We start from the raw sequence: 21,300 nt of genomic DNA, 5'->3' as shown, positions 1-21,300 counted from the left end.
TCTGCCTTACAAATAAATAAATAAATCTTAAAAAAAAAAAAGTGGTCTGGAAGCCAAGCAGGCCATCCTGGACCTTGAAGCCCCACTAGGCAGGGACCCAGGGACCCAGGGACCCAGGGACAGGCAGTGAGCCTGGTGGTGTGGGCTGGCATTGAGGGTAGGAAAGGCCCATGCTGCAGGGTCACAGGACGCTCGGCAGAGCAGCATGACCCTGTTGGCCACCCCACCCCACCCCCAGCTTCTCAGAAAGGGCTGGGGGCTTGGTCTTGATCATTTCAGATCTTACAGAGTACCCAGAGGCACCTTCCAGAAGCCCAGGGCTGGGTCTAGGGAGGCAGGCCCACTTCCGAGGGAAGTTCCTGAGGGCTTCCTACGAGAACTTCAGGAGTGCGTGGTGCCGGCGATGCAAAGATGGAGCCCCCACAGAAGCCCTGCTTCCTCCACCCCCTGTCCCCAGAGACAGACAGGGCCACACGTGCTGGCGACTTGGCTTAGGGAGAAAGAACTCTCTCAAGCAGGGAGCTTCAGAATAAAGGGTGGCGTTTGGCCTGGGCCATGTGACTTGAGTAAGGGTTCATGGAGACAACAGGGGAAGGCATCCCACAGAGGACTGCCAGGCAGAGCGCTGTGGTGGGCAGCCATGGGTCCGTCAGTGGGTTCTATCCGGGCCTCCACAGTGTTTCACCCATGTCCTCGGCACCAGCCTCCCCCAGCCTGAGACGGGAGGCCATGCTTGGCCCTGCAGCCTTGTTAGGCTGAGAGGCACTGCACGACTGCGGCCCCAGGGCTGGGTGGGAGTTGTGGCTATATGTGACCCGCAGGTACACAAGGTCCCAGTGTTGCCTGTATGCTCTCTCCATTGCAGTGCCCATGGGCATCTACTCACCAACATGGACTCCATGGCCAATTTGCAGAGCAGCCCCCGGGGGTTTCCATCCCCTCCTTTGGCAGAGACCGAGTAAGCTGATGGGTGCCGCCAGCATCTGCCAGGGCACCCACAGATCCATCCAGCCAGGTGTTCTCATGGAAACTCCATGGCCTGCTTGTCCCCCAACAAACCCCACAAACACATTTCTACAATGGCCGATGCATCTGTCCCACCTGTAGACTTGGCGCTCTTACTCCTTGGCTGAGACCATTTGCTGAAGCGTCAGCTGCAGGTTCTGTGGCCTCAGAGCTGCTGGGGCAAAGACGTGGCCTCTGTGGGTGGCATTTTATCTCCCTGCTGGGCTGCACGGTCTGGTAGGAGATGGTGGGTACTTGCCCTGGAAAAGGAAGAATCACAAAGGTGCGTGGAGGGTAAGGCAGAAGGAGCACAACCCCCCACGAACAGGGACAGGAGAGGGGGAGCTGAGACATGGAGCTCTGGAGGGCTTGTGATGGAGCAGGGTGCCCTGCAGGTGGACAAGCCAAGGGCCTGAGAGCAGGAGCTCCTGGGGAGGCCCATGGCTCCAAGGGACTACTGTGGCAGGCTTCAGGATGTTCGGTTCCAAGCAGCCTCTCTGCCGCTCAGAGGCACCAGCCTAGGGCCTGACACTTGCATCTAGAATCCCTCTCTTCTTCACCACTGAGCACGATGCTCCAACCCAACGCCCTGTGCCTCACCTCCCGACCCCCGTGCCCTTCAAGCTGAGTTACTGCTCACTTGCCCTATACCTGACACCCACCGCCAAGGGAGGACACTAGTCTCCTGGTTCTGCTCAGTTCCGTGGGCCGCACACCGGGATGATGGCGGGGTCAGGGACATGGCTGCCAACCTTGGCCTCAGAGGGTGCTGGTGCCCTGCAAGGTTTACAAGTAGCTGCCAATCAATGCTACAGGAGTGCCAGGGGACTTCAAAATGGTGGTGCAAAAAAAAATGGAATTAAAAGTTAACTTCAACCTTTCTCTCTGTCTCTCTCTCTCTCTCACTGTCCACTCTGCCTGTCAAAAAATAAATAAAAATAAAAAATAAAAAATTTAACCTCATTTTGATGCAGAAAGTGCATCATGCATCCAGAAATCCATGCATACAGAAAGACCTCAAAAAACCCATGGACAATGTGTATTACAACAAAACAAAATGGATGTCACACTATGTACCCATAGAAATTTACTTTAGAATTCTGCTTTCTCAAGAGCTTCTAGAAGGACTCCCCTGCTTCCCAGTCCACATCTCCCCTCCCAGAGGGCTTCACTCTGTCTCTCAGCCCTCCTGGCTGCTCCAGCCTGGAAGTTACTTTGGTCCCATCCTAGAACACAGGTTTTCCAGACTGTGCTCAGGGCGCTGCAATGCCTAAGACCACCAGGGGGCACCAGTGACCACCCAATGGACACAGGGAAGCCAACTCTGGCCACTCTTTCTTGACAGCTAGCCACTCATCATATATTCAACACACACATGGTGGCCGCCCCTAGTCTTAGAAGCTGCACTCCGTGAGCTGGGGCCCGGGTCAAGGGACCTCCTGCTTCTGAGTGTCACCCCTGGCTCCCAGCGCCACCCTCCCAAAGCAGCTCCCTTCCCCCCATCAGCTCCAGAACTCAGGAGAGTTGGGGTGCAGGGCTCCCTGCCCACCTGCTGCTCTGTCGACACAAACATGTTTCCTTGGGTAACGGTGCCTCTGGGGCACCCAGGCTCTCTCCTCCTACTCATCCTTTGTGTCTTTGCACAAACTGGGGTGTGCACAGAGGTCACCTGCCTCCCACACCTCTAGATCAGGATCTGCCCTGGGGCCTCCTCACTCAGGTCTCCTCTAACCCACAGAGCTCTGAGAGAGCAGCTGGGGCCGGGCCATGTCCCCAGCTGGGCCCCTCGCTCCCATGGCTGCGCCTTCCCGTCCTTCCTCCCTCGTGGGCAGAGATGACAGAGTTCCCACTCGGACTGGGGGAGGCGAGGCCACACGAGTGCAGGGACAGGGTGTCCTGGCAGAGGAGGCCTGGAGGGAGGTGTCTGTGGCCAGCACTTGGACTCAAGGCCAGGGCCAGCCCGGAAGGCTCCTGGGTGTTCCAGAGCTGGGGGAACGGAGGCAGAGGTGCCGGCTCCTGCAGCAATGTCCTGGCGGCCTGGGAGTTGGGCTCTGCCCTGGGCCCTGCTGCCCCTTCTCAGCTTCCAGTTCCTGAGCATTCACACATGGTGCTCTGAAGAGGAAAGGGAAATTCTGAGTATACAGTCCAAGTATCCCCTGTTCAGTGCAGCGGTGGGGTTTGCCTTGGAAGTTTTCAACCAGCAGATGCAGGACGAGTATGCATACGGGCTGGAACGCACCTTGCAATTCTGGAAAGAGGAGGTGGGTGAGCTCCTTGTCTCCTGCTCTCCCTAATACCCCTGCTACTCAGGGAGGAACGGCACGGGCAGGGGTTCTTTTTTTTTAAGACTTATTTATTAATTTGAAAGTCAGAATTACACAGAGAAAGAAGGAGAGGCAAAGAGAGAAAGGGATCTTCTATCCATTGGCCGCAATGGTCAGAGTTGTGCCGACCCGAAGCCAGGAGCTTCCCATGCAGGTGCAGGGGCCCAAGGACTTGGGCCATCTTATACTGCTTTCCCAGGCCATAGCAGAGAGCTGGATCAGAAGTGGAGTAGCAGGGACTCGAATCGGCGCCCATATGGGATGCCGGCACTGCAGACAGCGGCTTTACCCACTATGCCACAGCTCTGGCCCCAGGCAGGGGATTCTGATCAAGGGATCCCGACTCAGCATGTGCAGGCAATACTTGGTGAAAATACAAGCTACTTTGGATGGATTCGGTTTGTAGAAAATGACAACTTATAAATTCCCTTCAATAAGGTCAACACTGATTGTTGTGCAAGATAGACTTTTCAGTGATCTGGATTCCTATGACTAATTGAATGATGGATTTAAAATAAGGATGACTGAAGTGATGAAGCTACAAAGCAAGGAAAGAGAAAATGACCATAGTGAGACTGGGAAAGCTGTCAAAGACAAAATATGAGAAGAAAAAAGTAGAAAAATTGGGGAGGCACAAGCATTAAGTAGGAGAGAGACAGAGAGAAGGTAACGAGGGAGAGAGAGAGGGAGGCGAGGTGAGGGGGGGAGGGAGGGAAAAGGAAAGAGAGAGAGTGCGCGCAAGCTGAGGTCTCCAGGAGCAAGGTGTTCCCGCCCTCAGTCCCCAGAGCTGCTGGGTGCTCAGAACCTCTCCTCTGACTTCTACCTGCTCCTGCTGTCTCTGCTCAGTGACCCACCCCTGACTCATGCTCTCGCTCAGTCCCCTCGGGCTCCTGAATGTCCTCTGTCAACATTCAAGCCGGACTACGACGTCCCCCTGGGCTGGGGCAGGAGTGAGGGGTGCACCTGCCTGGTGGGGACCTCTGCTATGAAGGACATGGGACAGGGCTCTGCCTTGATCAGCCCAGGGACCCAACCCTGCCCAGAGCCTCAGTGCACACAGAGCCTGTGTGCCGTCCTCCGTGTTAAGCTGCCTCAGGCTCTCTCCACATGGAGCCTCCCATGTAGACTTTTGCTGGGTTGGAGCCAATGGAAGGGGAGTGGTGGAGGATATGGGGCGAATGAAACAGGATGGAATGAGAGGAATGACCAAAACACTGTGAGAGTGCCTTTAGAATCAAGGCAGAAGTTGTTTCTTAAACCAACCACTGGTTCCCTAACGACCTGTGTGTGGGAACATCAATATATGGCTTTTTTTCTTGCTGTGGAAGGGGGAAAGATGGATAGCTCCCTATAGATAGGAATCAAATTGTGGGTGAGCCAGCAGCCCCTGGGCACCTGCTCCTTGTTCTCTGGGACTTCCAGGTGGGTTGAGACACCCACTGCGAGTGAAGCCACACGTCCCTGGGCAGGACGTGGATCTGAGACAGGAAGCACGGAACACTGGCTCTGCTCGCCTGTGCCTGGCCTCCTCCTCCAGGTACGCCTGCCCTTTCCTCTTCCCTGTCCCTATCAGAGAAGCAGTCTGTGAATTTCACCCCAGGAGCTGACACGAGGCCCACAGGCAAGCTCCCCCGATGGAGCAGAGCGTGTGGGCCTCTGCCCACCCTGAACACAGCCTACTGAAGGGAGTGAGAGGGAGGTGTGTGTTTTACATGTTTTGTCTTCTGCAGAAGATCTTCCCAACTGTCTTCTCCATGGAACTGAGACTGCACCGAACCCTCTGCAAGAAAACTGAAAAGGACATTGAAAACTGCCCCTTTCAAGAAAGCCCCGAGCTGAGCCGGGTAAGGTAGCATTCTGGCTTCCTGCACTTTCCCAGCTGTGAGCTTGGCCTGGGTGGAGCAAGGTGCGGGAGCACCAGGCATAGCCCTTCTGCAAGACCCAGAAATTTGAGCCAACAGCACGCACCACACACACACACATTGCCCATGTCCTCACCAGGCAGGCAGCCCAGGAGGCCATTTGTAGGCACCTGGCCGATCTGAGTTTCCCAGCTCTGCCCACTCACACCACTGCACCTGCTTCCTGAGCCACGTGGCCTCTGACTTGTCCCATCACCCATGCTCCTGGCATTGTGATCTAAGAAGAGGACATCTGCTCTTTGCTCTTCTTCCACATCCCTCCCCTGCCCTCCTCAGAAGGAGCCTGGTGCAGTCCAACACCACCTCTGCCTGGATGTGAGGTTCCCAGCATCCTCTACACTGAACCAGAGTGGGAGCAGATGGAAGCTGGGGAGGATCTCCATGCCCTCAGTCACTGGTGCTGTCCTGGGGTTAAGGACAAGGAATGCCCATCACTGGCCAACAGCACGTAGGGCTGGAAAACCTTCAGTTCAGAGATGGAAGTCACAATTAACCAAGGCTTCAATGCAGCCACCCTAGGATGAAAAATTCTCACTGCTCATGGGGGCTTGAATCCCGCAGACAGTCTGGGAACTCCTCCAAAGGCCACTGGGTAAAGAAGGGACCCACAGAAGGGTTCTGGGTTAAGGCTGGATCCCAAGATAGACACAGCCAGCGCTCAGGCTGGGTGGTCCCATCTTCAAGCCCCACACATACCCCATGAGAAGCTATGATGGAGACAGCCACTTGTTCCTGCTGAGAGCTGCAAGAGCCCCCAGTCTCCTCACTGTTGCTTCTTGTGTTTCTCTCAGACTTTCAAGTGCTTCTTCACCGTGAACACTCCACCCTGGTCACTTGAGTTCCAACTCGAGAAGAAGATCTGCGAAGAGGAATTTCTCTAACTGCGACCCAGCTGCACGCCTGGCCAGGCCTCACCTCTCCACGGGGATAACAGTTCCCCCGGCGAGCCTGAGGCTGCTCTTCTGGGCTCAGCAGCTCCGAGCTTCTTTGCTCTCTCTCTCTCTCTCTCATAGCTGTTCCAGGATTCCTGAGTGGCACCTGGCCCCTGTCCCTGGACCGTCCACTGCTGCCCAGCTTCACGGTGTAGAATCAGTCATTAAACTCAGCGTGTCCCGCTGGCTGAGTGCTGTGCTTCTCTGTACTGGGCTGGGCCGCGATGGTGTGGGTCTCAGCAGGGCAGTCCTGGGGACATCAGGGTTGGAGATCTTCCCCCATGCCGGGCTGCCCCAGGGGCTCCAGAGTTTAGCACATGCCCTTCTGAGCTTCTAACTCAGGGCTCATGGAGATGACCCAGGCAGCCAGAGGTGCAGTGACTGTGACCTCCCGGGGCACCCCCAGGTACCATGGAGTTCACACACAGTCTCAGGCCCCTCACTGCACCTGTGCCTTCCACGTTGGAGGGGAGGCTCACCCTCCTTTCCCTGCCGATCAGCACACAGTTTGGGGAAGCAAGGACTCCCGGGTTCCCACATGGAGTTATCCTGGCATCTGGAGCAGTGGCATCTCCTGGGAGCCCCTCTGACGAGTGCCCCTCCTGCTCTGGAACAGAGTCTGCCTTGCCACACCTCCCTGGGGGAGGCATGGACAACGGATGCTGAGTGACACTGGCGTAGCTGACACTACTAAGACCTTGGCTGAGTCTAGGAACCAGTGTGGAAGAAGCCAGGACGTTTTCTGAGCAGCCAGACTGCCAGGGTTCTGGCCCCTGGGGGCGGGTGCTTCCTCTCTCCACTGCCCGTGTTACTGTTGCTGTTGCTGTTCACAGGGGCCATAGAGGATGCATGGACCAGTGCGAGCGGCTGTGTTCCAGGGACACTGCACACAAACACACACACAGAGGCAGTGGGCGGGCAGCTTCGGCCCTCAGGCTGCAGGTCTCAATCACTGACACTAAGAGCTCTCGTGTGTGCTCCAGTACCTGGTGCCCCCAATGCCACCGTGCTGCCCGCTGTCCCCTGCAGCACCTGCATTTCTCCAGCTGGGCTCAGGCCCAGGAGCTGCATCAGCACAGCAGGTTCACCTGTGGGTGTGGGAGAAGCCACGTCTGAGGTCCACCACCACCCCCAGCAGGGAGGCAGGTATATGTCCCATTCCCACGCTCCCAACGTCAGGGCCACCAACCAGAGGACAATTTTCGCCTCAGTTCTCCCAGCTTCCTTGGCAGCATTAACGCCCTTGGCCCATGCTCTGGGCTCTAGAAAAAGAGCTCTGGAGATTCCAACTAAAGATTCAACAACTTGCACTTTGCAAAGAAGACTTGACCTCCTCTCCATGAGTGTGTCTTCTGCAGGAATCCCCAGCTACACCCGACCTGCAGAGGGCTAGCATCCAGAATGCCCTGAAGGCTTTGTTCAAAGCCAAGTTCTCTGTCCACTCACCCTAGGACTTGATGAACCCAGTTGGTCTGGCCAAGGCCAAGAAAACTACATTCCTATGTTGTTGTTTTTTAAAGGTCAGAGAGAGAGAGAGAGCTTGCTCTGCTGGTTACCTCCTGCCTCCCGAAAGGTTCTGCCATGTGGATCCCACATGCACTCTGTCTTGCTGACTGCAGTTACAGATCCTCTTCCACCACATCTGTCCCAACCAGGGGAAGGCCATGGCATGGGGCCGGTCCTGTCTTGAACTGCGCAGCTGCTCTGTGCCCTGTCCAGGCTGCCCAGACTGTACAAAGCCGACTCCTAGCTACAGAAATAGAACAGCAGAAGAGAAATGCTCCCTACGGCTATGACCCTACCAGTTCCTCACTGCAGATGCACACTGCCACATTCTGCTCGTTCCTGAGCGGCCTTTGCTGTCCCCTGGAAAGGAAGGGTAATGCCATTTTCTGCTCATCTCACCAAAGCCTTCATCCCCTGCCCGCCAAGCATCCGTGCCTCTCAATCCATCAGATTTCATCAACATTTCTAGAATGCTATGCCATGATATCTGAGTCCATGAAACCACAATGGCTACAGCTCTGTAAAGGAATGCTAAAGCAACACAGGTTCCCTTCCTTCTTCCCCCAATGTTTTCTTTCTAATTCAATGGCTTTAACAATTTGACTCCCACCAATGTCTGCACAGAAACCTTGGATTCCTGCCTTGTGTGTGGCCTCACAGGCAGGGCAGGGATTGAACAGCTTCTGTACCGCTACCTGTAACAGCCCTACTCACATCCTGTGGACTCCAATTTTCAGTGATCTGTAGCAGGACTCCAGTACTGAGACAAGACAGCAAGGGCCATCAACAGGAAGTAGTCTGTTATTATGCCTGCTTAAGGCCCAAGTAGAATTTCATATCCTAAATCCTGAGCCTCTAATTAAGAAGGAATATCCCTTATATATGGTTAGCTTCTCTGTCTCCCTTAAATGGTGACCTGCACACATCTGATTGGATATTCTAATGTGCCAAGGCAGCCACAGGACTGACACCATATAACACATGGGAAGGTAGTTACTGAAGATGTGGGTTTTTTTTTTTCACACATCCTGCCTGTAAGCTGCATGGGAAGAGTTAACCCCCTGGTTCTGAACCTGTAAGCAGAGCCTGAAAAGGTTCCATATAAGCAGAGAGGGACCACAGTTGGAGCGTTCACAGGCAAGCAGGGAACAGGCATGTCTCTCCCAGGACACAGGCCTCCCTTCTTCTGGCCTTGGGGAGGCTCTACCACACCTCTACTCATTTCTGAGCATGTTTACTATCAGTTCTTTTTTTTTTTTTTCCCTTTGAAACTAGATAATGTCATCTGCTCTAAAGCCTCTGGACAACAAGTGGAAGATGGGCATTAAAACAAAGAACCGTCAGCAGCAAATCAATAGTTCTAAATAGGATTTTTTTTAAATGTTTAAGTATTTTTATCCTTCAGAGACTGCTGACAATTCTTTTCAATGCACTCTTTCGTGTCATTTTATTCAAAATATCTGCCCCAGGTGATCCGTACTTAACACTGCAGAAACTATCCTTATCACGTCACAGTACCTCTCACCTCAGCCACCGGAAGTCAGGGTGTTTCTCCTCACGCCAGGGCTTCAGAGTGATCCGTTCTGGAAGTGCAAGATTTAGCCAAGTCTCAGAACAGAGCTGCAGTTGGAAGCTTTCCCACGCTTTAGCTACCGTCTGAGAATTACTTGTCCACGGCTATCAAAGAACACCCGTACTTGGGAATTCTAGACTCTGCCAGGACTTCTGGCACAGCCATACTTTGTTCTCCATCAGTGGCTCACTGATCAGGAACCCAAGTGTGTCTGGGCGGATTCCACTCTGTCTACTGATAAGAAGAACTGGAGGGCACAGGTATTTGCTGTGGGGGTAGGACGCCACCTGGGACGCCCTCATCCAATGTCTGGGTGTCTGGGTTCACATCCCAGCTCAGCTTCTGATTCCACATCCTGCTCTGTGTCCCTGGGAGGCAGCAGGTGAGGCTCAGGTGATCATGGCCCTGCCACCCTCGGGGGACGTCCGGATTGGGTTCTGTGCTGCTGGTTTTCCCTGCCCTGCCCTCGCTGTCACAGGCATCTGAGGAGTGAGCCAGCAGTGGAAAGTCTTTCTCTGTCTCTCTTGCTCTCTTTTTCTACCTGCCTTTCAAATAAAATGGGGGAAAATACATGAGGTCCCTTCAAAATGTTTATGGAAAATAGAATAAAAATTAAGTTTATTTTGATACGAAAGTGCTGAACTCCATTAATACAAGGAGTCCTCAAAAAGCTCATGAAGTGCATGTTATAAAAAATTATGCACAGCTTCCAATAAAAAATGAACCAAACTAAACTTGCCCCTTAGTCCATTCCTCCACAGACTGTCTGCAGTGCCCTTGTATGCCCATGAACATACACAGCCTTGTTCTCGAGTGGAGAAGTGAGGCCACAGTTACAGTGTGTGACTGTGCTGTGAGCACACAGCCCCACACGGGCACAGGTCAGAGGCAGCAGAAAGTGTCCAGGGAAAGGCTGGAACTGCCACGGGCCAGGGTGTCCAGCGATGAGTGTGGAATGACAGCCGCGGGTCACCCCCAGAGCCACACTCTATGCCAGCTCACAGAGCCCACAGCACAATAGAAAGCTGCTCATAGTCTCCAGAATGATCTCTCTTCAACCAACTTGAGAACAGGAAAACAGCACAGAAAGAATGAGAGGGAAAATTGAGACACTTTATTAACTTGTGGGCTGGAAAAGATACTGATAGTGAAATTCTGCCAAGTTCTGAGGGTGAAATTTCCCAAACCAGCATTAGGACCTGGGCTTCGAGATCTCCAGGACACAGAGTCATTCCCATTCAACCTCTCACTCTCGCCGCCCCCTTCTCCAACCCCATATCTCACAGCCTGTCTGTTTGGCTTCATCTAAATACAGGCTTGACCAAGCCAGGAGGCTGTACCTGGGTCCCAGGACTTTGCAGGCCATGTCAGCGTGGTGTTATGTGATTTGTGGCCCCTGTAAAACCACATTTTGTAGACAGTTTCTCTAAGGATGAGTAACCTGGCTGTCAATCGTTCTGCATTTGCATTCTGATAGAATATCGTGCCCAACAGGCTTTAGTAGGGTAAGGAGAACTCAAAGTTCAAAAGAATATGTTGAAAACACTAAGAGATTACACATCACCATACCCACTGATGCCAACTGTCATCGTGAGGATTGTGGTGGTAACTTTAAAAAAAAAAAAGATTTATTCTATTTATTAGAAAGGCAGAGATACAGAGAAAGAGGTCTTCCATCCACTGGTTCACTCCCAAAATGGCTGTGATGCTAGGATGCTGGGGCTGGGCTATGCCATAGCCAGAAGCCAGGAGCTCATCCAGGTCTCCCATGGAGGTGCAGGGGCCCAAGTGCTTGGGCCATCTTACCCTGCTTTCCCAAGGACATTAACAGGGAGCTGGATTGGAAGTAAAGCAGCTGGGATCGAACCAGCGCCCATATGGATTCCAGCATTGTAAGCAGCTGTTTAACCCTCTGTGCCACCATTCTGGCCCTGTATGTGTACCTCTTTCTGAGGGGTTGCAAAATCCTTTACTTCACTGATACCAGATATGGAGCAAGAAGAAACCTTGGTTTGGGAGGCTGGTTTTAAGGCACACCAAGCTAAGCCTCTGCTTGCTATACCAAGGTCCCATATTGGAAGATGTCTCAAGTACCTGGGCCCCTGGCCCCCATGTGGGAGACATGGATGAAGTTCTAGGCGCCTGGCTTTGGCTTGTCCCATATCCAGCCATAGTAGACATTTGGACTGAACCAGCAGATGAACACGCTCTCTCTCTCTTTCTCTCTCCCCCTCTCCCCCTCATCCTCTTTCCCCCTCTCCCCCTGTCCCCCTCTCCCTTTCCCCCCAGCCCATCTCTGTCATTTGGCCTTTCAAATACATAAGGAAATCTTAGCAGAAACCTCCCCTGCTACTCAGGAGTGAGTTACAGTAGCATAACTGAGCAGGACTGATGGACAGAGATGGATCCTGTCTGAAACATTTTCACACTTAGTGCACAGAAGGGCGCGCTCAGCTCTGCTGCCCTGACCCATCACTGGCGCTGGAGGGAGCACAGACACAGCGGCCCCCACAGGAGGTCACGTGCATTCTCCTGAGCACCCAGGAAATGGTGGTAAGGGCACACGGGGCTGGGAAGAGCACTGCTCTCACCTCACATCTGCTCGGGCCAAGGGGTGGAGGGCTCCCCACACGGAAGAGAGCACAGGTTGCTGAAAACAACTCGGGTCCATTAGAACTTTCTCTGAAATTCCAGAAACTTCCTCACCCACCCCTCAGATTTCCTGGCTCCTCTGCACCTGTCCTTGGCAATGGCTGAAAGACTTCTGGGAATGGACAGGAGGGCTGTGTTGTTCAGGGCCGGCCTGGCCTGTGTTAGGAGGGCAAAGTTTGTTTCCTGCTCTCTTTGAGAGGACAGAGCTTTCTGATTTCCATCAAAGACTAAGTGGCTGCTTCCTCTCTGACACACACCACTCTCCATTCCTTCTCCCCTCTCCCACTGACATCCCAGGGAAAAGGTGCCCCACAGCCTCAAAGAAAGTAAAACCATGGATTCAGCCCCTGACCTTCGTCAGGAGAGCCATGCCTTGCCCCTGTCCCTGCTCTGGCCTTATCTTGAGCAGGCCGTGACCCTGACCTCTTTGGGGAGGGGGTGGATGTCTACAGTGGGTTTAGGACCATGCGGCCTGTGTGACCAACCTTCCTTTAATAACCACACCTTAGGGAAACAGGTGGGTGGGCAACTGCTCACAGGACCACTGGGGTGGAGCGATTCAAATAAGAGATGGCAGGGTCCCTTTCTCCCTGCTGGCTCTACTGTGCAATCCGTGGAGGAGACCGAAGGTTCTCGAAAAAGTTCATGGAAACTGGAATTAAAGGGTAAGTTTATTTTGGTGGCAAACTTTTTGAAATTCAGGCATATGAGAGTGTCTTCCAAAATTTAACAGAAAATGTGCACTAAGAAAAAAACTCTGCATGGGTTTAAACACTTTTTGGTACCTAATTAAGTTATTGCTTGTATTTATGGGGCACACTTTAGGAAGTGCTATTTACCTACTCAGAGAACTTAAACCTCATTAGTAAAATGGGTGTTGATCTGTGCTCTATGGAAAACAGTAACTTTTTTTATTTGACAGATAAAGTTATAGACAGTGAGAGATACAGAGAGAAAAGCCTTCCATTGGTTCACCCCCCAAATGGCCACTATGGCCAGAATTACGCCTACCTGAAGCCAGGAGCCAGGTGCTTCTTCCTGGTCTCCCATGCGGGTGCAGGGACCCAAGCACTTGGGCCATCCTCCACTGCACTCCCGGGCCACAGCAGAGTGCTGGACTGGAAGACGAGCAACCGGGACTAGAACCCAGCACCCGTATGAGATGCGGGCACACCAGGTGTTGGATTAACCAAGTGAGCCACGGCACCAGTGCCTGGAAAACAGTCACTCTTTACACTTTTTTTTTTCATCTTAAGTGATAAAAATGCACTGAGAGGGGCCGGCGCTGTGTCCTAGTGGGTGAAGCCGCTGACTGTAGACTGCGCTCCCATATGGGCACCAGTTCCTTGAGTCCCGGCTGCTCCACTGCTGATCCAACTCCATGCTCATGCACCTGGGAAAGCAGCGGAAGATGGGGTTGGGTCATTGGGGAGGGCGCACCAAGGGGTCGTAGGGGTCTGAAGCTTACAGGGAAGTATCCTGGCCGCCTGCCCCTGTCCAGGTCCCAGGATGGCTCTGCACCCGCAGTCCACAGAGAGTTCCGCCCGAGAATTGGGCCATGGCTATGGCCACATCCGCGCCAAGGCCACCGCAGGTTTGGGTCTGCTCTGAGGCCGCGGTTCCGGAGGTCATGGTGGGCCCTGGTGCTGGGGGAGGCGCAGGGAAAGTGCCACAGCTTATTTACACGTGGGGAAACTGGGGCCAGGTCTGTGTGCACTGGAGCTGTGAGCCCACGCTGGCAGGGGCTGGAGGGATACCGGGCGTCTTTGCCTCACAGAGCCGGTCCTGGGTCAAGGTCATGACTCAGGCCTCTGAGCACACTTTCTGCCTGTTTTGGGTAACACTTAAATTCTGCTGGATTGGATAAGTTTTGTTTCCATTGGCTTTCTTTTTAATTACTGTCCCTTTGTGCCAAAACACTACTTCTAAAATTTTCAGTAGCTTTATGGAGTTTTTTATATATATATATATATATATATATATATATATTAAAGATTTGTTTAGACCGGTGCCGCGGCTCAGTAGGCTAATCCTCCGCCTTGTGGCGCCGGCACACCAGGTTCTAGTCCCGGTCGGGGTGCCGGATTCTGTCCCAGTTGCCCCTCTTCCAGGCCAGCTCTCTGCTGTGGCCTGGGAGTGCAGTGGAGGATGGCCCAAGTGCTTGGGTCCTGCACCCCATGGGAGACCAGCATAAGCACCTGGCTCCTGCCATCGGATCAGCGTGGTGCGCCAGCCGCGGCGGCCATTGGAGGGTGAACCAACGGCAAAGGAAGACCTTTCTCTCTGTCTCTCTCTCTCACTGTCCACTCTGCCTGTCAAAAAATAAAAAAATAAAAAAAGATTTGTTTAAAAGGCAGATTTGGGCCGCCACCATTGCTTGCTTGATTAATCCTCCGCCTGCACTTCCGGCATCCCATATGGGTGCCATGTTCTAGTCACAGTTGCTCGTCTTCCAGTCCAGCTCTCTGCTGTGGCTCAGGAGGGCAGTGGAGGATGGCCCAAGTGCTTGGGTCCCTGCACCCGCATGGGAGACCAGGAGGAAGCACCTGGCTCCTGGCTTCAAATCGCCACAGCATCAGCCATAGCGGCCATTTGGTGGAGTGAACCAACAGAAGGAAGACCTTTCTCTCTGTCTCTCTTTCTGTCTATAACTCTACCTGTCAAATAAAAAAAAAAAAGATTTACAGAGAGGCAGAAGCAGAGAGATAGGTCTTCCATCTGCTGGTTCACTCCCTAAATAGCCAAAAGGGCCAGAGCTGGGGCAATCCGAAGCCAGAAGCTTCTTCCAGTTCTCCCACATGGGTGCAGGGGCCCAAGCACTTGGGCCATCTTCTACTCTGTTCCCAGATCACAGCAGAGAGCTGGATTGAAGTGGAGCAGCCAGGACTGGAATCAGCACCCATATGGGATGCAAGCACAGCAGGCCAGGGCTTTATCCCTGCACCACAGTGCTGGTCCCTGGAGGTTTTGGTTTTTTTGTTTTTTGTTTTTTGTTTTTTTCTTCCAAATGGTAAAGGCAAGTGGGTGGATTCAAAGAAAAGCATTATGAGGTCCAGGTGGCTTGAGGATGTGATAATTAAAGCTCTCTGGGACAGCAGTTTGGGAAAGAGCAAGTTGTGTTGGTTGCCTTCCAGACAGGCCTCAGAAGTCACTTGTCACCTATCCTTATCTCCACATGTGTCCAGCTGTTGCTCCCCCATGGCAGTGCTGAGGCTCCCAAAACTATGCCCCAGCTTGTTCTGCTGATGCAACAACGGGGGCCAAGTTACTGCTGCACACTAGGAATGTTACCTGTGGAAGCACTTTTATACACAGTGTAACAACTCAACATTTTCATGCTGAGTCCTGGCAGTAGGGTGCAGCAGGATAAGCAGCCGCTTTCCCACACAGGGGACCACACTGGAGAGCCAGCTCCAACCTGGCTGCTCTACTTCCCATGCAGCTTCCTGGACCTGATAGTTAGTGAGCCTCTGTCCTCTGATGGCCCTGTGGGAACTCGGGAACCTCAGAGGCCTGCCTTCAGAATTGGAGACTCCCTTTCTTAACCTGGTCCAGGGCAGCTATGGCTAGGTGAGGCTTGCCCAGCACCTCACCATGAAGAAATGCATGGCCATCAAAGTGCTGGAGCGAGAGCACAGCCACAACACCTTAGGGAGGCTGCAGAGGCAGGCGGCCCTGCTGAAGAGCCTGAGCCACAGAAACATTACCCGCCTGCTGGAGGTGAGACACATGGAACGACAAGTCTACCTCATCATGGAGCTGGCCAGCAAGGGCACGCTGCGACGTCACGTCATGCAGCAGGGTGGCCTGGGGGAGGCAGAGGCCAGGTCACTCTTCGGCCAGGTCACTGGCAGGTGTGGCGTCCTGCCACGCCCACCAAGTGGCACACAGAGACCTAAAATTGAACAGCATCTTATTGGATGGCCGTATGATGCTAAAAAAATTGCTGATTTCAGCCTGAGCCGCCTGCTGCCCAAGGGCAAGTGCCTGAGGGGATTCTGCAGCACCCCAAAATACTGCGCCCTGGAAATTTTTCAGGGAGGCACCTATGACCCTTTTATGGCGGCCGTTTGGAGCACAGGAGTGGTGCTCTTCAGCATGCTCACCGCAACAACACCCTTCCGTGATGAGAACACCGAGGAAATAGGGGAGCAGGTGCTCTGCGGCATCTACACCTTGCTGAGGCCGGTGAGCCAGGCCCTGCAGGAGCTCCTCCCCTGGCTGCTCTCTATGGAGCCCAAGCAGAGGCCGACTGCCCAATCTACCAGGGCACATTGGTGGTTCCGGTCCCACCAAGAGAGGCCACGGAGACCCAGGTCACCATGCTGCAGCCCCTGGGCATCCCCCAGGACCCAGAAGACAGGCAGTACCTCCCTGGGCTTGGCTTGCTGCCAGGCATCACTGCCCTATAGGACAGCTCGTCTCTGTCCCTGCATTCCAGGGAAATAGCTGGGTCCTTCTGCCCTGCCTCCCTAAGCCTGCCTTCTGAGCGCCAGCAGAGCTCAGAGTCGGAGCCCAAGCCCCACTCTGATGCCTCCAAGAAGGGACACGCGCTCCCACCCGGCCATCAGCGGGAGAGGAGCCCCAGCCTCAGCAGACCCCCCAAGTCCAGTCCCTATGTCCTCTTCTTCCATCACCTTCTGGGACTTCACCGAGACAGAAGTTGTCCCAGCCAGTGAGCCGGAAGTTATCGCAGCCAGCAAGCTGGAGGAGTCCGGGCCCACAGCGGCTGCCACCCAGAAGAAGAAGCGGGGCTGCCGGGGACTCTGCAGGTCAGTTGGCAGGTTCCTCCTGCAGGCCTTCTGTGTCCTGCCGGGACAGAATGGGCGTAGCCCTGGGCTGCACTGCTGAAAAGTGGCCCCACAGGAGATCCCCCCGAGAGAAGTGATGGAGGAAGTGCCTGGACCTCAGAGGCCACTGTCTGGGACAAGCAGCGGGGCCAGCGGCGCCTGAAGGGGATGCATCAACTGCCTCGGGCCAGCACCTGCCGGTCTTGCTTTTGTCTCTGTGCCGAGGCTGCTCGGCCCCAGACAGCAGGGCCAGTGCTGACGCACACACGGAAGGGAGGTGCAGGGCAGCAGCCATTCCTCGGCAATGACCTCCTCATCGCAGACCAGTGATGCTTAGGAAGGTTCTGGAACCACAGGCTCATCTCCCAGAGCCTCCTGGGATGCCCAGGGAGCACCTGCCTCGCACACCTCTTGAGCCTGCGTCCTAGATCAGGATCTGCCCTGGGGCCTCCACAATCAGGTCTCCTCTAACCCACGGAGCTCTGAGAGAGCAGCTGGGGCCGGGCCATGTCCCCAGCTGGGCCCCTCGCTCCCACGGCTGCACCTTCCTGTCCTTCCTCCCTCGTGGGCAGAGACGACAGAGTTCCCACTCAGATTGGGGGAGGCGAGGCCACACGAGGGCAGGGACAGGGTGTCCTGGCAGAGGAGGCCTGGAGGGAGGCGTCTGTGGCCAGCACGTGAGCTCAAGGCCAGGGCCAGCCCGGAAGGCTCCTGGGTGTTCCAGAGCTGGGGAACGGAGGCAGAGGTGCCGGCTCCTGCAGCAATGTCCTGGCGGCCTGGGAGTTGGGCTCTGCCCTGGGCCCTGCTACCCCTTCTCCTCGGCTTCTGGTTCCTGGGCCTCCACACTTGGTGCTCTGGAGCCCAACAGGACAAAGGGAGAGTCCAGGACAATGACTTCCCTCCCACGGTGGAGTTTGCCTTGTACACTTTCCACCTGCAGAGCAAGGACGAGCAGGCCTACAGGCTGGAGCGCATCCTGGGATCCTGGAGGGAGAAGGTGGGTGAGCTCCTTTCCTCATGCCTGGTGACTCAGGGAGGGCCGGGTACACACAGGGGCTGTCATCAACCATCTTGCCTCACCCTTTGAGCCCATTCTCAGTACAATGAGTTTAAGGCTCTGGGAAACATTGATTTGAAAGTCTTTGGTGTTGGGCCCCAATCCACTGAAATTCCAGGTATATTATTCATTGCAAGATTATGCAAAGTTATGATCTGGTTTACCTTTAGATGAGTGGGAAACCCTAAAAAGCCACAAAGGGGACCCACACAGGGGAAGAGAGACACAAAGAATATGCAAGGATGAAAGCCTGAGAAAATATGTCAAGGATGCAAGCTATTCAGAAAGAAACTGGGCAAGGTAAGGGGAGGAGGGGAGAGGCTGGAAGCAGGGCTGGGGGGAGGTTCAAAAGCAAAGCTTTCCCACCCTCAGTGCCAGAGCTGCCAGGTGCTCAGCACCTCTCCTCTGATTGGCACCTGCTAAGGGCCCCTGGGGCTGTCGCTGCTCAGGGACCTGATCCTGACTCACACTCTCCCTCAGTCCCTCAGGGTCCTGACCGTCCTCTGTCAACTGGCAAACATGACTGTGACTTCCACCTGGGCTGAGGCAGGGACAAAGGGTGCACCTGCCTAGCGGGGACCTCTGCTACGGGGGACACGGCACAGGGCTCTGCCTCGCTCAGCACTGGGAGCCTAGAAGCAGGGCCCAGGACCAACCCTGCCCAGAGCCTCAGTGCAACCCTCTGAGTGAGTCTGAGGGTTGAGCTGCCCCTGGCTACCTGTACAGGAAGTGTGACCCTGAGCTGCTGGGTCAGGTGGGAGGGTTGAGGCCATGGCTGTCATGCGGTGCAGCACACGGACTGAAGGCAATAGGATGGCATGAGAAGATGGACAGAAAAGGTGAAGGTGCCTTTAGCATGAGGGCAGAAGGTGTTTCCTGAAACCAGGATGGCACTGTCTGGCTGCTTCCTGAGCCCTGTGGGGCCCTTGGCTATATGTGGGCAGGAGTGAGACTGGCAGCTCCCCCAGAACTGAGATTCCCTTCTCAGAGCCTGAGAGGATTCAGCAAATCCTCAGCGAGAAAGAGACCCCCAGGCTCTGGGTCCCTGCCCTGGGAGGAGGAGGTGGGAGGGCTGAGACACCTGCTGAGCACAAGGCCAGAGTCAATGTGAGAGAGGGGCTGAGGTACAGGATCCAGGGAGGAAGGGACGCCCTGTGACAGCCTGCCTGTGCCTGCCTCCTCCATCAGGCTCACCTGATCTTGGCTTTGATCTCCCACAACTGCTGGAGGTCATCCTGGGCTTTACCCCGGGAGCTGGTACTTGGCCGCACTCGGTCTCCCCAGTGGGCTAAGGAACGGTGGTCTCTGAATGACCGGAACAATACAGTGACTTCTAGGTGTGCTGAGCTGTGTGTCTCTGACTTCCTTGTGCACAGAGTGCTTTCCCTGACATCGTGTTCTCCATGGAACTGTTGCTGCGCCGAACCACGTGTGGCAAACTGGAGGAAGACACGGAGAACTGCCCCTTTGAAGACCGCCCCGAGCAGAGCCGTGTAAGGACTCACAAAAGCTTCCCTGTTTCCCATGTCTATGAATTCGGCCTGGGAGGTGTGGGGGGCCAGGGGCCACCCAGCCCTACTCTGGGACCTGCAGGCCTGAGCCCACAGCAGGCACAATCTCATCACCCATCTGTGTCTCTCATTGCCTGCCTTGCTGGCCTGGAACCCTGGGCGTCCTTGAAGGACCACACCAATCTAGGCCGACCAACCTGGCCCACTCACGGGCAGGTGCCTGATCCCTGGGCCTCATGGCCTCTGATGGCTCCTCTTGTCCCTGGTCCCAGAGCCCTGGCTCCTGTAAGGAAGCCCCCTCACTGGTCCTCATTCCCACCACTCCCCTGTCTTCTCCAAATGGAGCCCAGTGAGGCCCTACATCAGGATTTCCAGGGTCTTCTGCACTGACCTGGACACCAGGCAATGGGGGCTGAGGGCGTCCCCACTGTCCTTTCTCCCAGGCCCTGTCCTGGCCCAGCTGAGCGCCTTATACCAAGGGCTGGTGCTGCTGCAACAAAGACATCTCTGCCCCACCAAGTGGACCCCATGGTGAGGTTAGCTAAGGGCTTAGCCCGTTGCATGCATTGGAGAGTAGCTCTTGCCTGGAGCAGTGTCAGCCTCCCCTCCTGGGGTCTGATCCACACTTCTCACCCTATTCGTTCCTGGAGCCCGCTGTCCACGATGTGGCCTGGGAGGGGCGGAAACACTGGTGTCCTTGGGTCTGCAAGAACCCTCAGACCCTGGGGAAGTCAGCAGCTGCCCAGGGGTCGCGCTGTGGAACCAGGTCTGGGGCCAGGCCAGCAGCCTGGGGAAGGGCCACGTCACCAGGTTGAGCTGGGTGCTGGGTTCCGAGCCAGAGCCCCACAGCCCCCGGCCTCCTAACTCGGTCCCGTCTGTGCTGTGTCCTCAGAGCTTCACCTGCTTCTTCACTGTCCGCACTCTGCCCTGGATGACCAAGTTTGACCTCTTCAACAAGACCTGCTCGGAGGTCTCCCCTGATGCAGACTGAGCTGCACACCTGGCCAGGCCTCACCTCTCCCCTGGGATAACAGCTCCCACCGTGAGCCTGAGGCTGCTCCTCTGGGCTCAGCAGCTCCGAGCTTCTTTGCTCTCTCTCTCTCACTGCTGTTCCAGGATTCCTGAGTGGCACCTGGCCCCTGTCCCTGGACTGCCCACTGCTGCCCAGCTTCACGGTGTAGAATCAGTCATTAAAGCTCAGCGTGTCCCGCTGGCTGAGTGCTGTGCTTCTCTGTACTGGGCTGGGCCGCGATGGTGTGGGTCTCAGAAGGGCAGTCCTGGGGACATCAGGGTTGGAGATCTTCCCCCATGCTGGGCTGCCCCAGGGGCTCCAGAGTTTAGCACATGCCCTTCTGAGCTTCTAACTCAGGGCTCATGGAGATGACCCAGGTGGCCAGAGGTACAGTGACTGTGACCTCCCGGGGCACCCCCAGGTACCATGGAGTTCACACACAGTCTCAGGCCCCTCACTGCACCTGTGCCTTCTGCCCTGGAGGGGAGCTCACCCTCCTTTCCCTGCCGATCAGCACACGGGTTGGGGAAGCAAGGACTCCCGGGTTCCCACATGGAGTTATCCTGGCATCTGGAGCAGTGGCACCTCCTGGGAGCCCCTCTGACGAGTGCCCCTCCTGCTCTGGAACAGAGTCTGCCTTGCCACACCTCCCTGGGGGAGGCATGGACAACGGATGCTGAGTGACACTGGCGTAGCTGACACTACTAAGACCTTGGCTGAGTCTAGGAACCAGTGTGGAAGAAGCCAGGACGTTTTCTGAGCAGCCAGACTGCCAGGGTTCTGGCCCCTGGGGGCGGGTGCTTCCTCTCTCCACTGCCCGTGTTACTGTTGCTGTTGCTGTTCACAGGGGCCATAGACGACACGTGGACCAGTGCGAGCGGCTGTGTTCCAGGGACACTGCACACACACACACACACACACACAGAGGCAGTGGGCGGGCAGCTTCGGCCCTCAGGCTGCAGGTCTCAATCACTGACACTAAGAGCTCTCGTGTGTGCTCCAGTACCTGGTGCCCC

At 55.2% G+C, this 21,300-nt stretch overlaps 2 protein-coding genes across 3 annotated transcripts; both read left to right on the top strand.

Moving 5' to 3' along the window:
• The first annotated feature begins 2,910 nt into the window (after positions 1-2,910).
• On the top strand, positions 2,911-6,372 carry LOC103348239 (cystatin-9-like). Its single transcript, XM_008256318.5, has 3 exons — positions 2,911-3,266; positions 5,060-5,173; positions 6,043-6,372. Exons 1-3 carry the CDS (start codon positions 3,030-3,032, stop codon positions 6,130-6,132), a joined length of 441 nt encoding a protein of 146 aa, XP_008254540.1. The 5' UTR covers positions 2,911-3,029; the 3' UTR covers positions 6,133-6,372.
• An 11,066-nt stretch (positions 6,373-17,438) lies between these two features.
• On the top strand, positions 17,439-20,461 carry LOC103348240 (cystatin-9-like). 2 transcript variants are annotated; one of them, XM_008256319.4, is made up of 3 exons: positions 17,439-17,701; positions 19,138-19,254; positions 20,165-20,461. In XM_008256319.4, exons 1-3 carry the CDS (start codon positions 17,468-17,470, stop codon positions 20,261-20,263), a joined length of 450 nt encoding a protein of 149 aa, XP_008254541.3. In that variant the 5' UTR covers positions 17,439-17,467; the 3' UTR covers positions 20,264-20,461. The 2 variants fall into 2 exon arrangements, with proteins under 2 accessions (XP_008254541.3, XP_089165170.1); XM_089309044.1 differs by lacking the exon at positions 20,165-20,461 and adding an exon at positions 19,716-19,890.
• Positions 20,462-21,300: the final 839 nt, after the last annotated feature.

Source organism: Oryctolagus cuniculus, chromosome 11 (assembly GCF_051225735.1).
Source record: "Oryctolagus cuniculus isolate XC-2025 breed Fujian yellow rabbit chromosome 11, ASM5122573v1, whole genome shotgun sequence".
Classification (NCBI taxonomy): domain Eukaryota; kingdom Metazoa; phylum Chordata; class Mammalia; order Lagomorpha; family Leporidae; genus Oryctolagus; species Oryctolagus cuniculus.
The sequence above is the reverse complement of the archived record's forward strand: the minus strand, read 5'-3'. Positions and strand labels throughout refer to the sequence as shown.